At 38.2% G+C, this 17,245-nt stretch overlaps 1 protein-coding gene across 1 annotated transcript; it reads left to right on the top strand.

Annotated features, from left to right (window-relative positions):
* The first annotated feature begins 1,213 nt into the window (after window positions 1-1,213).
* ndufs3 (NADH:ubiquinone oxidoreductase core subunit S3) lies at window positions 1,214-17,220 on the top strand. The gene is made up of 7 exons (XM_062030520.1): window positions 1,214-1,336; window positions 8,120-8,185; window positions 10,575-10,672; window positions 13,992-14,141; window positions 15,780-15,905; window positions 16,600-16,719; window positions 16,924-17,220. Exons 1-7 carry the CDS (start codon window positions 1,282-1,284, stop codon window positions 17,092-17,094), a joined length of 786 nt encoding a protein of 261 aa, XP_061886504.1. The 5' UTR covers window positions 1,214-1,281; the 3' UTR covers window positions 17,095-17,220.
* The last annotated feature ends 25 nt before the right edge of the window (window positions 17,221-17,245 follow it).

The raw sequence follows: 17,245 nt of genomic DNA, 5'->3' as shown, positions 1-17,245 counted from the left end.
CCCTGTTCCACCGTGCGGCCCCCCTTTCCATTTTGATATCAAATGTTTGTGAACTATATTGAGTTTCTCCATCTTTGGTAGAATAGCATTAACTTCACCTTACATGTTTTTTACAGCTTACTCCACACTATGGTATAACCTGGACATTTTCCTCCTATCTTTTGGGGGTATTTAGATTGATGCATGTAATATAATGTCAACAACTAAATGGCCTGTTTTTAATTTTCTTAAATGTTTTTTTCTTGTACACCTTGTCTCCAAATATGGACGTTCTATGTTAAATAAAATATTAAAATCCTTTCTGGCAGCGTGTTCCCTTCCATTTTGATATTATCAAATGTTTGTGAACTATATTGAGTTTCTCCATCTTTGGTAGAATAACTTCACCTTAACTGTTTTTACAGCTTACTCCATACTACGGTATAACCTGGACATTTTTCTCCTAACTTTCTCCTATCTTCTGGGGGTATTTAAAAATATTTGTAATATTCACTTTACTCCTTTTCCACAGATGCAGGATGATATTGCTACAAACACACTCAACATCCACATTGGCTTTTAGTTATAGGTGACAAAGCAACTTGGTGTAATAGCTAATAAACTATCTTAACATTCTATTTCTTAGAATATGCCATGGGCATACTTGCCAACCTTGAGACCTCTGAATTCGAGAGATTGGGGGGGGGGGGGGTCTATTGTAGCGTCCTGGAAGAGTTAGTGCTGCAAGGGTTCTGGGTATTTGTTATGTTATGTTTGTTGTCTTACTGTGCGGATGTTCTCCCGAAATGTGTTTGTCATTCTTGTTTGGTGTGGGTTCACAGTGTGGAACATATTTGTAACAGTGTTAAAGTTGTTTATACGGCCACCCTCAGTGTGACCTGTATGGCTGTTGATCAAGTATGTCTTGCAGTCACTTTCGTGTGTATGCAGAAACCGCATACAACATGTGACTGGGCCGGCACGCTGTTTGTATGGTGAAAAAGCGGACGTGACGACATGTTGTAGAGGGCGCCAAAGGCAGTGCCTCTAAGGCACGCCCCCAATATTATTGTCCGGGTAGAAATCGGGGGAAATTCGGGAGAATTGTTGTCCCGGGAGATTTTCGGGAGTCTCTTGGGTAAATCGGGAGTGTTGGCAAGTATGGCCATGGGCCAATAACAAAAAAGCAATTCAGTCACCACTGACTTCGCTGGCCACACTTTCCAGACCACTAGGTGGCGACAAACCACTACTAAGGATCACCTCTTCCGGAAGTGATAGAAGCGCTGTCATTGAGTCAACATGGCGGCGTCGTTGGTCCGCTGTGTCCGTGCAGGTCTCGGCCGGAGTTGCAACAGTAAGTCTACGGTTTACACCAATGTCCTTGAGGATACATTTTGATAAAAAGCTTTATTTTGTGCCGCTGCCAACGTTATGGTCCGTTTTACCGCAGCTATACGCCAAGCCGTTTGACCTTAGTTTGAGCTAGCAAGTGGCATACCCAGTGTAGCACAACCATGGAGGTTGGTAGTGGCACATCATGTTTTCATCTCAAACGGAAGTTTGGGTTAGGCACTGCGTATACTAGCAAATAAATGATTATTCATTTGCTTTTTGGAGCAATGTCGATCCTTAGTGGCAAACATGTAAGTACGCGGGCACGTAATAAACAGGCTACCCATTCATTGTAAACGATTATTTATCACACATTCATGTTTACTACGTCTGACTTCAATCATTTCCACACTGGCACTTTTGACTATTTGACACGTTTTTATCTTTTATTATTCACACATTTAAAAAAAACTTTAAGACCAATGTCTTGGAAACATATATCATTCTTGAATCAACAGTGTAGTTAATACTATGATCAATGTTAATTAAAAACTAAATGTGGTATATAAATATAATGGAAGTATAATTGTTTGTATATAGTATATAATTGGTGCAAAGGTTTAACATGTGTACAAGGATATCTCACATGCCTTTACTGTGTATATAATTGAACAGTATTTATGTTGTGTACAATGTGTGTTTATAATATGTTGTGAAAAGGAAATGTCATGTTTTTTAGAAGCTCATCTCGTACTTGACTTTGTTTATAGGGTTAGGCGCAATAAGTGTTCAACTTCAGCCTAAACTCTTTCGGTCTGCAACATTTATTTTTTCTAATTTATGAATGTACAACTGTTTGTTTATGAATGTACATCTGTTTGTTTATGTAAAACTTTTTGTTAATTTTGTTGACCCTTGACCGAAGAAATAATACACTAACTAACTAAATAAACTAACTAATTATTCAGTGTTTCCCTTAGGACCAAAAGGTCACGTTTTGATCTTCACTTCGTTTAATTAAGTGTTTTCCATAGGACCGGAATGTATCTGTGGCTTTGGGTTAGGGATGTGCGTATCGATCCTGTGGTATCGATATATCGATACTCACACGCTACTCATTTGGCATCACTTTTCTGAAAAAAGTATCAATATAAACCAAAAAACGGCGTGTGGGGGGTGCAAGCATCACTTTCAGATGTTTTTGATTACTTACTTAACTTACTATGTGCTGGGACACCTTGTACCTGGCAGAGTATAGAGCTGGCCCAGTCACGTGACAGGAGACAGCGAATGAGCGTCGTCAACGTGCAAAACACACACACAGCCAGCCGACAGCGATGCAGCCAGGCATATCCAGTGTTGTCCAATTGTTGACTTAAAACAGGCATTGTTTTTTTTTTTTTAGTAATGTTTACTGAATATTTTTGTTTAAATTATTATCCTAAATTCAAATAATTTCCACACAGGGGAATTTACTGTTAGTTGAAAATTGCTTGAGTATTTAAAACAAGATAAGAAAGAGATACAATTTGGAGATTCTTACGGAGCCCCTAAAGGGACATGGGAATTTATTTTTTTTTAGACATGTATCTCGTGGCCACGAGAAAGTATCTCGTGGCCACGAGAAACTTTCTCGTGGCCACTAGAAACTTTTTATTAAAAAAAATAAAAACAATTTTTTTTTTTTTTTTTTTACTAAAAGTTTCTCGTGGCCACGAGAAAGTTTCTCGTGGCCACGAGAAAGCATTGGATGCGTGCTGATGGTTTGGTGTGTGTTAAAATGGCAGTTTAGGAGTTAATATGGCTGTATTTCCAATTAGGACTTTCCCCCATGTGTGTTGTGGCAAAATGTGAATGCTTGATTAGTAGGTGTGAGACAAACACTTTATCTTCCTGGTTATTGTAACGCTACGTGTTTGACATTATTTAAGACTTTATCATGCCCGGGAAAGGACAGTTTTCCTCTTCTGTGGCTGTGGGGGGTGGGCGTGGCTTGCGGACCTGCAGCGAAGCGGAGTGTGTCAGTTAGTCCGATGTTGATGTGATCAAACTTCTTTCTTGCTTGGAAGATACACACACAATTGTAACTGTTATTTCTTCCTGCAAATAATAAATATGTACAACGTGTTTGGATGTATTCATTTATGTAAAATTGTCATTAAATGTAATATTGCCTGACAAAAAGTGATTCGACGTACGTAATATTTTGGTATTTACACATCGCATATTTACACACGCGCATCTGACTAGAATACCCTTATGTGCATTACATATATCAACATCAACTACCTACTGTACTGTTTACCTGTTGAAATACCCTTTTTAGAGCAAATATCTACCCATATAATTTATATGTGTATATATAATATATAATATATATATATATATATATATATATATATATATATATATATATATATATATATATATATATATATATATATATATATATACACAGTATATACACGCACACACACACATATACATGTATACTGTATAGGAAGAAACACACATACACATATACAGTATACATATATACACACAAACACTAAATTTGACATACAAAATAACTACTATTTTTAAGAACAAGTTACAGTAATTTATAATATATATATACACTACCGTTCAAAAGTTTGGGGTCACCCAAACAATTTTGTAGAATAGCCTTCATTTCTAAGAACAAGAATAGACTGTCGAGTTTCAGATGAAAGTTCTCTTTTTCTGGCCATTTTGAGCGTTTAATTGACCCCACAAATGTGATGCTCCAGAAACTCAATCTGCTCAAAGGAAGGTCAGTTTTGTAGCTTCTGTAACGAGCTAAACTGTTTTCACATGTGTGAACATGATTGCACAAGGGTTTTCTAATCATCAATTAGCCTTCTGAGCCAATGAGCAAACACATTGTACCATTAGAACACTGGAGTGATAGTTGCTGGAAATGGGCCTCTATACACCTATGTAGATATTGCACCAAAAACTAGACATTTGCAGCTAGAATAGTCATTTCCCACATTAGCAATGTATAGAGTGTATTTCTTTAAAGTTAAGACTAGTTTAAAGTTATCTTCATTGAAAAGTACAGTGCGTTTCCTTCAAAAATAAGGACATTTCAATGTGACCCCAAACTTTTAAACGGTAGAGTATATATATACATGCTTATACATAATATATATATATATATATATATATATATATATATATATATATATATATATATATATATATATATATATATATATATATACATATATATATATATATATATATACACATACATATATATATATATATATTATATATACACATATAAATTATATGGGTAGATATTTGTTCTAAAAAGGGTATTTCAACAAGTAAACAGTACAGTAGGTAGTTGATGTTGATATATGTAATGCACATAAGGGTATTCTAGTCAGATGCGCGTGTGTAAATATGCGATGTGTAAATACCAAAATATTACGTACGTCGAATCACTTTTTGTCAGGCAATATTACATTTAATGACAATTTTACATAAATGAATACATCCAAACACGTTGTACATATTTATTATTTGCAGGAAGAAATAACAGTTACAATTGTGTGTGTATCTTCCAAGCAAGAAAGAAGTTTGATCACATCAACATCGGACTAACTGACACACTCCGCTTCGCTGCAGGTCCGCAAGCCACGCCCACCCCCCACAGCCACAGAAGAGGAAAACTGTCCTTTCCCGGGCATGATAAAGTCTTAAATAATGTCAAACACGTAGCGTTACAATAACCAGGAAGATAAAGTGTTTGTCTCACACCTACTAATCAAGCATTCACATTTTGCCACAACACACATGGGGGAAAGTCCTAATTGGAAATACAGCCATATTAACTCCTAAACTGCCATTTTAACACACACCAAACCATCAGCACGCATCCAATGCTTTCTCGTGGCCACGAGAAACTTTCTCGTGGCCACGAGAAACTTTTAGTAAAAAAAATAATAATAAATTTTTTTTTTTTTTTTTTAATAAAAAGTTTCTTGTGGCCACGAGATACATGTCTAAAAAAAAATAATTCCCATGTCCCTTTAGGGCTCCGTAGATTCTTCATCTTTGCATTACAGTTTTATTTTTTTCCAAGAAAATCTTGAATATATGATTGAATGTGATTTTGGTTTTAATCTGTAACATGATTTTTTACATTTCGAAAACATTAGCCTATTTCATATTTCATTAATTGCTAATTATATCACAAACTTTAAAAAATAACTGCAGCTTCTTGCAATTCGGATTTGACTGTTAATTGGAAAGCCCTAATATTTAATTATTATTATATATAATATATAGTTATTATTTTATATAATATTTAATTTATTTGTCATATTTATGTTATTTATTTAAATTTTACTTTTATTATATATTGACCATAATAAATGTGGTATAAATGGTCTGTATTTATCTTGTGATTTGTCTTAAATAATAACAATAGTAATAATATTTTTGACTGACAAAAAATTGCCAATAAGAAAATATTGGTATGGGTATCGGTATCGATGAAAATGCAAGAAAAAGTATCGGTATCGTATCGAATCCTAAAAGTGTGGTATCGCCCATCCCTACTTTGGGTTACAGGGGGGTGATGGGGGTAGTGGCACTAAATCATTTCATTGTAGAATTTGTATAATAGGCCATAACGCTAAACACAAGTGTTTGTATGCGGATCAGTAAAACAGCTTTTTTGTGTGTCTTAAGGATAGGAATTGCCAACATTATCATGTTATCCATCTATCCATTTTCTACCGCTTATTCCCTTCGGGGTTGCGGGGGGCTCTGGAGCCTATCTCAGCTACAATCGGGTGGAAGGCGGGGTACACCCTGGACAAGTCGTCGCCTCATCGCAGGGCCAACACAGATAGACAGACAACATTCACACTCACATTCACACACTCGGGACCATTTAGTGTTGCCAATCAACCTGTCCCCAGGTGCATGTCTTTGGAGGTGGGAGGAAGCCGGAGTACCCGGAGGGAACCCACACAGTCACGGGGAGAACATGCGAACTCCACACAGAAAGATCCCAAGCTCAGGATCGAACCCAGGACCTTCGTATTGTGAGGCAGACGCACTAACCCCTGTGCCACCGTGCTGCCCATTATCATGTTATTAAAATTAGCGCAAGCCTACATAACATCAGGAAAACATCATCAATGCTTTTCTGATAGCTTGTGCAAACATGAGTGTCCACCACTGGACGTAATAACACCAATACTCATAAGACAATACTTTAAACTTCCATTGCTAAATTTAAGTTTATTTTTATTATCATGTTATTAAAACTTAAATTTAACAATGGAAGTTTAAAGTATTGTCTTGTGAGTATTGGTGTTATTACGTCCAGGGGTGGACACTCACGTTTGCACAAGCTATTAGAAAAGCATTGATGTTTTCCTGATGCTGTGTAGGCTTGCGCAAATTTTAAAGATCATGCACACGTCATTGTACATCTAATACTCTAATCATCCATCCATCTTCTTCCGCTTATCCAAGGTCGGGTCGCGGGGGCAGCAGCCTAAGCAGAGAAGCCCAGACTTCCCTCTCCCAAGCCACTCTGCTAGACGTTCCCAGCAGACCCTCACAATGCGTTTGGGCCTGCCAGGTCGGTCCGGCATCCTCCCCCACCATCGCAGCCAACTCACCACCAGGTGGTGATCAGTAGAAAGCTCCGCCCCTCTCTTCACCCAAGTGTCCAAAACATGAGACCGCAAATCCGATGACACAACTACAAAGTCGATCATGGAACTGTGGCCTAGGGTGTCCTGGTGCCAAGTGCACATATGGACACCCTTATGTTTGAACATGGTGTTTGTTATGGACAATCTGTGACGAGCACAAAAGTCCAATAACAAAACACCACTCGGATTCAGATCCCGGCGGCCATTCTTCCCAATCACGCCTCTCCAGGTTTCACTGTCGTTGCCAATAGGAGCGTTGAAGTCCCCCAGTAGAACAAAGGAATCACCCGGGGGAGCACTCTCCAATACTCCCTCGAGTGAATCCAAAAAGGGTGGGTAGAGTCCAGCCCCTCTCGAGAGAACTGGTTCCAGAGCCCTTGCTGTGCGTCGAAGTGAGTCAGACTATATCTGGCCGGAACTTCTCCACCTCGTGCACCAGCTCAGGCTCCTCCCCCCCCCCAGAGAGGTAACGTTCCACATCCCAAGAGCTTCGGCTGCCGCCCAGCTCACAATGCACTCAACCTCTATGGCCCCTCCCATGAGTGGTGAGCCATTGGAGGGGGGACCCATGTTGCCTCTTCGGGCTGTGCCCGGCCGGGCCCCATGGGGACAGGCCACCAGGCGCTCGCCATCGTGCCCCACCTCCGGGCCTGGCTCCAGAGGAGGGCCCCGGTGACCCGTGTCTGGGCGAGGAAATCTGGGTCCTTTGTTTTTATTTTTCATGGAGGTCTTCGACCTGCTCTTTGTCGAATCCCTCACCTAGGACTTGTTTATTTTGGAAGACCCTACCAGGGGGCATGGAAGCCCCCGGACGACATACTCTAATCATCTAATCACTATATTGACAACAGATGCATCATATTGTGTGGTCAGGTCAGCTGTGGTATGTGTGTATGAAATGTGTTAGGAGGCATAGTTATAATATCTACTGTAGGTAGAAGGAATTATTTTCGAGCAAGGACAAAATCTTTATTAAAAAAACTGACGGCAAATCTTTCTCTGATCGCCCTCCACAAATAAATGTATGGGAAACACTGTCAACATGTGTTAATATGAAAAGTGTACCTAACGGATGTCTAAACTTTGTCTTGTAATGTTAGTTGCAAGGACATCAAGTCTCCTGCTGCAGCAGTCCAGGTTGCAGAGCTCCACCATTGAGACAAGCCGTGAGTACTGTTTTACATACATTTCTAAACTATCAGTGTCCAAACTGCGGCCCGGGAGCAATTTGAGCAGCACGATGTTTCACACCCTCAAGGAGAGGGTGTGAAACACTATAAAAGGAAAGAAAATGCGTAAGCATGCGGGAAAAGTGTTTTCGTAGCAGATAAAAGGAATGTTTTTTTTTTCCTTAAAATTTAATCAGAATCGGTCTATAACTATTTGAGTTATGTTACTAACAGACAAAAAAACCCTGGCGAAAACACAACCTCTTTGGCGGAGGTAAAGTCTGCGTACTGCAAAGCAAAGTTCTGAACCTTCGTCTCAGAGCCGGAGGGAAAGAGCCCGGTAGGAGCACGGAACACTGCAAATCGCGGGAAATACGAGTAATATGAGAAGCTACTTGATAAACCATCACCCAGAAAATGTATTTGAAACCAGCAATGCTAAACATCAATTTGTGAGGTATTTACATTATTAAAAGTTAAATTGTCGGTTGAGAAACAGCCTTTTCTAAACTGATATCAAAAAACGTTCACTGCAGAGAACAATGCTTCTGAGAAAGTAAAAGTTGAGAGACACTAAAGTGAGCATTGTTTTACTTCTGTTACACTGCATGTTTACATTGTCAGTTTAAAGACACTAAAATTTAAGTGTTTTTTTTAAATATTTGATTGAAGCAGTGGATGTTACTGCACAATTCTTTGCATTTAAAAATACTTGTTTGTAGTAATAAATATGATTAGAACATTTGTGCAATATGTTTGTGTTTAATTACAGTAAGTGTGTTTATATGAAACATTCCTGCAGCCACTTAATTTCACACAGTATGGTATTTTTACCAAGTCTTTTTTTTGTGACAATACACCATCAAATCGTACTATGGCTTTATAGGGGAACTGCTCTTTTAAAATTCACAATCCTTATTTAAGACAAGAACACTTTTTTAAATGCATTCCAGCTAGTAAATAAATGCGATCAAAAATCCGCTTACAATGGAGCTTATGGGAGTCGCTCTGTTCTGCTTATAGAAGCCCTTAAAAAACATCCGAACACCTTCATTAAGGTTTTATATACATGATGTAAGTATATAAGTAATGTAGTAACGGACACATTTATAATAGCATTTAATATTTACATATTTTGCAAATTTTAAGCATATGCTGCGCATTAATTTAAAAAAACGCATCATTACATTCACTTTTTTTAACAGCATTACTGATTATTACTCACCACAGACTTCATGAGACCCAACAAACATAATAAAAATTCACTTACTGTACAATGTTTGCTGATTTTAGGATGCCGACTGTTAGGATGTTCATATATTCCCGTTTAGATGCAGAATGACTCATAATTCTCGTGAAGAAAAAGGGGGTTAAACCAAGTGTCTTTTCGTGCCGTTCTCACCATTCCCGGGTCTAAATTGGCTGTTAAAGTTGACAAACTTGTCGGAATAAGTCTGCATCCTTCTACTATCCAGGTGAGAGACATGATTTATGATCTACAATAATCTTACACAAGCGAGGAAGCAACTTACCACTCACTGATGTCATTATAGGCACACAGACTTGTGATCACAGCGCCGCTATATATAGTTTTTCTGCATTTGCGCATATTATAAAAATATCACTAATACTTGGTTAATATTCAAGTCACGAAATGTAAATAGAGTATTTTTGGCTTTTTTGGATAGTTATTTATTGGGTTTTACGGGCTGAATAGAGGACCTCCCATTGGCCCTATTGTAAGCTGACTTTTATTTACATTTGTATATGAGTTACAATGCATAAAAAACACATCCTTTGTCATGTCTTTCATAATGATTGTGAACGATAGGCAAAATTCCCCAAAAAAGTGCAGTTCCCCTTCAATACCGTGGCAATTTCGTACTGAGAGGTTGATATTGTTATATCCCTACTGAAAAATTATTTTCGATTGTGATTTAAAATTTTGGGTAAAAACTACAAAAGCCAACAAAGGGATGAGGGTTGCTGATTTTATCATGGTTTTTGTAATGAAATAGGCTAATAACAAGGATAAAGAAACAATGTACGGTACATATTTTTAAAGACAAATCTTTGTGTCCTTATTGTTTTTTATCTCTATTATTTAATTATTGTATTATTTTAGATTTTAAAAATCAGACTAATCATTATTAATACAGGTTATTACTTGCTTACATAATTCAAATGAACTAAAATGACCCCAATATTGCAATTTTGATGTCAGAATGTCCTCCAAGTATTTTTTCTAAAAGGTTTTTCTTAAATGCACGTCATTTATTTGCTCAATATTTAACAAGTTGGAGTCTCCTCACTCAGCTTTGTACTGATGAAATTGACCTGATCATTGACCTTATATCATTTATATATGCCCATGTGTTCTCCACAGCCACCATCCGACCAAAAGATGCAGTTGCCCACAACCAGCTTGCAGCATTTGGAGAGTATGTGGCTGAAATAATGCCCAAATACATCCAGCAAGTTCAGGTCAGTTCTGTGCAACAATAAATTATTTAAGATTTTTGGGCCAATCCCAGATTAGGGAGTTTAAATTAACTGACAACTGATCTGATCATCTATGTGTATTTACTTCATGCTTTTGTACTGTTTATGGAGTATTTAACATTTTTTTGCAATGCCCCATACTTGCAGGCTGAGTTAAAATTAGGGCTATCCATCCATTTTCTACCGCGTATCCCTTTCAGGGTCGCGGGGGGTCCTGGAGCCTATCTCAGCTACAATTTCCCTTTTTAATTTTGCAATGTTTTTTTGGTCCTTATTTTCCTATTTGTATGTTCTTCTTAAGTTCCCAGAAAGGCATATTTTGTAAATAAAATTAATTATTAACACATGTCTGAAAATGTATGAAGCTGAATTTAAAAGCTGGTGGCTAAATAGGAACCACTGTATAAATGTATACTTAATAAACCCATTAGTCGACAATCAAAATAATTGTGATTTGCAACCCTACATGTGAGTAAGACAGCTACCTTCTGTGTCGTTCTATCACTTGCAAATTGAACAGCACCTTCCATAAGCTGATGTGCCTCTGACGATGCAGACTAACACTGCCATCTACTGTCTGGAGATGTAACTACAAGCTGCTCAGACAGGACGATTATTATGTTTGCGAGCAAGGACGAGCAGCTAGCATCACACAAACTTTCTGTTGCAGTCCAAATTTACAAGTAGCGGGCCAGAAAAAGTAATTGATAGTAGTTATTATTCAAGTGTGCCAATGACTCTATTTGTTGGCCGGAACAGGATGCTGCTATGTCTAGAACTGGTGTGTCAAACTAATTTTACCTCAGGGGCCACATGGAGGAAAATCTATTCCCAAGTGGGCCGGACTGGTAAATGGCACAATACCTTGAAAATAAAGACAACTTCAGATTGTTTGTCTTTGTTTTGCTTTGGTCAAAAAGCACATTCTGACAATGTACATATCACAAATAATCTTCTTGACAAAACACTTCAAGTTAGTGGTAGTTGAAAATTCTGAGGAAAAAACTCAACAAAGGACACACTGAACTTAAACCTTGTCTCTGTATCTACAAATCCATTCAACTTTATAAGTCACAGCCTATCTGGGATTGAAAAAAATAGATACATTATTAAATAATAAAAATTCTTCTAGGTATCAAATACCTCATTTTTAATTTCCACGTATTTATTCTGTGCTAACTCAAAAAACCATACAAACGGAGGTAGAAATTATTCAAGAGCCTTGAGTTACACCAGGCCTGGGCAATTATTTTGACTTGGGGGCCACATTTAGAGAAAAGAAAATGTGTCTGGGGGCCGGTATATCTATATTTAGGAACACTAATACAAAACCTCACAATAATGTCTGATTGAATGCTTAAAAATGTTATGACAGACCGCCTTAAAAAATGTAATGGAATTTTTACATTTTTCTATAAACGATAAAACACTGAATATTGACAAAATAGGAACGTCACACCCCCTTTCGATCGACATATTTTACAATCAAGTGAAACTCAACAAAGGGTACAAAGGGTAAAAAATAAACCCACCTACAATCTGATACGTCTGATATTTGCTAAATTTCCCCCAGGGATCAATAAAGTACTTTCTATTCTATATATCACTAAGCTTTAGAACTTTGTTGTGAAAATCTCCTTCCGCGTCTGTGGAAACGCTTCCCGCCCACACTGTTTGGTGCCTCGTCTGAGCTGCTGTGACGTAGATTACCGTAGTAACTAATTAGATGACCATAGTAACTAATTAGATTACCATAGTAACTAGTATATCATCCATAAGCGCAGATTCCAACCATTGAAATACTTTGTATAGTTCAAGACTTGCGGTCATTAGAAAAGATGACTGCACATCATATTGGCAGCTACACTTTCCATCTTAAAGATCTAAAAAAAATATTTGGGAATGTTTGATGGGCCAATTGAAAAGCTCAACTTTTTAAATTTTTGTTTGTTCTTATTCCAATTGTCTAGGGCAGGCCTGGGCAATTATTTTGACTCGGGGGCCACATTTAGAGAAAAGAAAATGTGTCTGGGGGCCGGTATATCTATATTTAGGAACACTAATACAAAACCTCCCAATAATGTTTGATTGAATGCTTAAAAACGTTATGACAGACCGCCTTAAAAAACGTAATGGAAATTTTACATTTTTCTATGAACGATAAAACACTGAATATTGACAAAATATGAACGTCACCCCCTTTCGATCAACATATTTTACAATCAAGTGAAACCCAACAAAGGGTACAAAGGGTACAAAATAAACCCACCTACAATCTGATACATCTGATATTTGCTAAATTTCCCCCAGGGATCAATAAAGCACTTTCTATTCTATTCTATTCTTTTCTATATATCACTAAGCTTTAGAACTTTGTTGTGAAAATCTCCTTCCGCGTCTGTGGAAACGCTTCCCGCCCACACTGCTTGGTGCCTCGTCTGAGCTGCTGTGACATAGATTACCATAGGAACTAATTAGATGACCATAGTAACTAATTAGATTACCATAGTAACTAGTATATTATCCATAAGCGCAGATTCCAACCATTTAAATACTTTGTATAGTTCAAGACTTGCGGTCATTAGAAAAGATGACGGCACATCATATTGGCAGCTACACTTTCCATCTTAAAGATCTAAAAAAAATATTTGGGAATGTCCGGCGGGCCAGATTGAAAAGCTCAACGGGCCGCATGTGGCCCCCGGGCCTTAATTTGCCCAGGTCTGAGTTACACTCTGCGTCCACATTTGTCTATTTTGACAGAGACATTTTGGGAAAATGAGGAGGCTAAAGCACGATGTTTTTCGAAGCAGAAGATGTAAAAAAGCAGGTTTTATGTTTCATTTATGTTGAGGGGCAGGATCCGTAGCCACGCTTTACTGTGTACCTCTTGCTTTGCTGACTTGCGTGGCCCTGCTGTAAACCGTTTGCTTGCCTAACATAATTGCTATTGCGACATCCAGTGGACACATTTAGAACAGCAGTTTTTGTTCATAAAAAAATTGCTGCTCATGAACGGCTCGGCTGGATTAAACCGTATGTTTAGAAAGTGCCCTTTCTCAGGAAAGTTGTAGTTTCACTGATTTGCTTCAATCAATCACGCTGCGTATTAAATGTAAGACTGAGTTTGAAATTGACCGTCGCTTGGTAAGTCTTTATTAGAAATAAACAAGTGCAAGAAGGTCACGTAGGTATGTTTTAAGGTCACGTAGGTATGTTTTTTATGCTGCATGTATTCATGTCATATGTCATTTTCAGAGCTATGTAGTTCTTGTTTTGATTCTCAAACGTGTCTGTGTAGGTGACATGTTACGATGAGCTTGAGGTGATGATCCATCCTGACGGTGTGGTCCCTGTGCTGACTTTCCTGAGGGACCACACCAACGCACAGTTCCGAAGCATGATCGATCTGACCGCCGTCGACATTCCTTCACGGCAGAACCGCTTTGAGGTACATTTTTTTTGTAAACATAGTAGACTATAGGCTACTTGTAGCGGGCTAGCAGCTACACAACAGCTAAGCATACAAGATAAACATACATAATAAGTGTTCTTAATTAAACAATAAAGCAGTCTAAAACATGACAAAATATCCACAAACAAACATGTCTAGATCATTTAACCTCCTGAATCATGCCCTTAAATTAATGAAATATTATGACCATGAGGTGTGGCCAAAACACAAGTTGAAACTAGTGTTGATTAGTGTTTTCATACCTAATACTGTTCTCTGTTTGACCCTTTTCACTTTACCAAACCTTTTCTAACATTCCACACCACAAAATGATAAATGTATGTAACATCCCTGCTCAAAAAAAGAAGAAAACACAGCCCTATTGACAATAACAACACATGGCATTGCACTTAAGATTGAGGAAAAACGCCACCTTTTGAGGCGTCCACACTAGAAAATAACAAAAAATGTATGTGCGACATTATCTAATGTTTTAAACTATTTAACAACAGAACACCAGCAATGATGTTCTTGACTCTGGGTGTTTCATTCTGTGCAGCTGGAGATGCATGGGTACAACTTAAATCATTAACATAACATAAATACATATTTTAAATAAAATACAAATTTGCCATCACCTTATTTGCCTTTAATTGGATTTAGATTTTCTTTGCTTGTTTGGAACTTTTACCAGAACTGTAACTGTAACACAAAATTTCACCTGCTTGAAATTACTTTGTATTCTTTGGAGAGGGCTCCAACCAGATCCACAGCAAGGCTACGTTCACACTGCCAAGTATGGAGTTTAACACAATTTTGTAAAATCTGATTTTTTTTTTTTAGTCGTTCACATTGCAAAAGAAAATGCGATGTCTAAATATGAACAGAATGGGTCTGTGAAGTGACCGGCATGCGCACGAATAATCACATAACACAGTGTGTTTATGGGAGTAAACTTGGCCCCGCTCTGTGTGGTGGGACATTGACGTGAGTTTCAAAGCATGTTCGTTTCGCCACTGACAGTTTTCTGCTCCTTGGTCCACCACAGCTTTTGTGCTCGTCTACTTTGAGGAAGATGTGTTTCGTTTGTCACTTTTAGACAGTGTATAGGTCGGATGAACTCGACCCGGGCATCCACACTGGTAGCATCAGATGCATGTCGGTTTTATGACCACATATGAAAGAGACATGGGCCTATTTTGAAAAAATCTGAATTGTATTGTTTACACTGACGTGAGAAAATCTGATACGTGATACACATGGGCGAACAAATCGTAATTGACCTGCAGTGTGAACATTAATATAGGCTCTCATAGACTGTTTTAGGACATGTTCGTTCTTCTCTAAAGAAAGTTCAACTTACATTCTTCTTAAAGGACTTGAGTTTGGACTAAATCCGACACATAATTTGATTTTATTCTAATATCATACACATTTCTACAACTACCGGTAGTTCAGCACCAAACATTTACTGAGAAATTCGGTTGAAGGTGTAGGTATGTTTTTTGGGACAGGCAGAGAGGTTCATATCTGGCTCCTGCATCAGCTGCCTTTTGTTTACATCACGTCAAACTGTGAATGAGTCAGACCAGAAGATTACATGAACACGCAATGACTTTATGTTGTGGTTTTCAGATTGTGTACAACCTGCTGTCGCTGCGCTATAACTCTCGTATTCGTGTGAAGACATACACCGATGAACTCACACCATTGGACTCTGCAGTTCCTGTCCACAAAGCTGCCAACTGGTACGAGAGGGAGGTGAGTCACAACACCGCTATGATAAAGTGAAACCTCGATTCACAAACCTCTCTTTTTGCAAACTTTTCAAATTACGAATTTTTAGATCAAGCCAAATGGGCCTCCAAGCTTCGTACTACACCAAGTTTTAATTGGGATGAGACCGAAATTTTCTGAAAAAAGATGCTACAGCACTTATTTCACATCGAGGGGAAATTCTACCTCTCGTTCAGCAGCACGAGAGCACACAGACACCCCCCACCCTCTCTCTCTCCCTAATGATATAAATGTGGGTGGATTGTAGTTTTTTAAAATGTGTCTTATTGTAGCAATATGGTTGTTACTGTTAAGAATTTTGGGGATTTCTGATGATTTTGAGGGCACCAATGTGACTTCTGTGTGTGCGTTTGCACAGTTCAGCATGTTAATAAAGAGAAAGTTGATCCACAGTTAATATACACTACTGTATAGCACTTTATATTTAGTCCAAAGTGCACAGAGCTCCACTAAAAGATGGACTTTTGTCAAGACTGTAACCTATATTTCATATTTACATTGTTTCTTATGGAGATATTTGCTGCACTATACAAATTTTTCAATTTACGAACTCCATTCAAGGACCTATTAAGTTTGTAAATCGAGGTTCCACTGTAATAATTACCTTGACAAGAAACACTAACTGTTTACATTTGTGTTGCTTGTTTTCCCCATAAAGGTTTGGGACATGTTTGGTGTGTTCTTTGCCAACCACCCCGACCTGAGGCGTATTCTGACTGACTATGGTTTTGAGGGTCATCCCTTCAGGAAGGACTTCCCTCTGTCAGGATATATTGAGGTGAGTTTGAGAGGATACACATGCACTATATAGACACACCCTACATGTCTGGGTATTGTATAAAGAGTTCTGTCTGTGGGGCCATGAATGTATACAGGTTGAGTCCTGACTGGTGATTGGATGAGTCGGGTGGGGTGCAATAATCGTATATATTTTTTCTCAGGCACATTAGTATCAAATTATTATTTTTTTAAATGTGTGCAGGTGCGCTATGACGACGAATTGAAACGTGTGGTGGCGGAACCAGTGGAGCTGTCGCAGGAGTTCCGGAAGTTTGACCTGAACACACCGTGGGAGGTGTTCCCTGCTCACAGGGAGAACAAGGAGGCTCCGCCCACACTGGAAGCTGGAGACAAAGCCCCCGAGAAGAAGTGATGTAACCCCTGTTCATTATAGTGCACACAAAGCAACCACTTGCGTGTTTGGCTTTTGGCTGTCCCTGGTTAAAAGTACAACAATATTCATGTAAATAAAAAACGTGTGTAAAAAGTTACCCAAAAACGCTCATCATTACACACATTCTACC

Source organism: Entelurus aequoreus, linkage group LG02, assembly GCF_033978785.1.
Source record: "Entelurus aequoreus isolate RoL-2023_Sb linkage group LG02, RoL_Eaeq_v1.1, whole genome shotgun sequence".
Taxonomy (NCBI): domain Eukaryota; kingdom Metazoa; phylum Chordata; class Actinopteri; order Syngnathiformes; family Syngnathidae; genus Entelurus; species Entelurus aequoreus.
The sequence above is the reverse complement of the archived record's forward strand: the minus strand, read 5'-3'. Positions and strand labels throughout refer to the sequence as shown.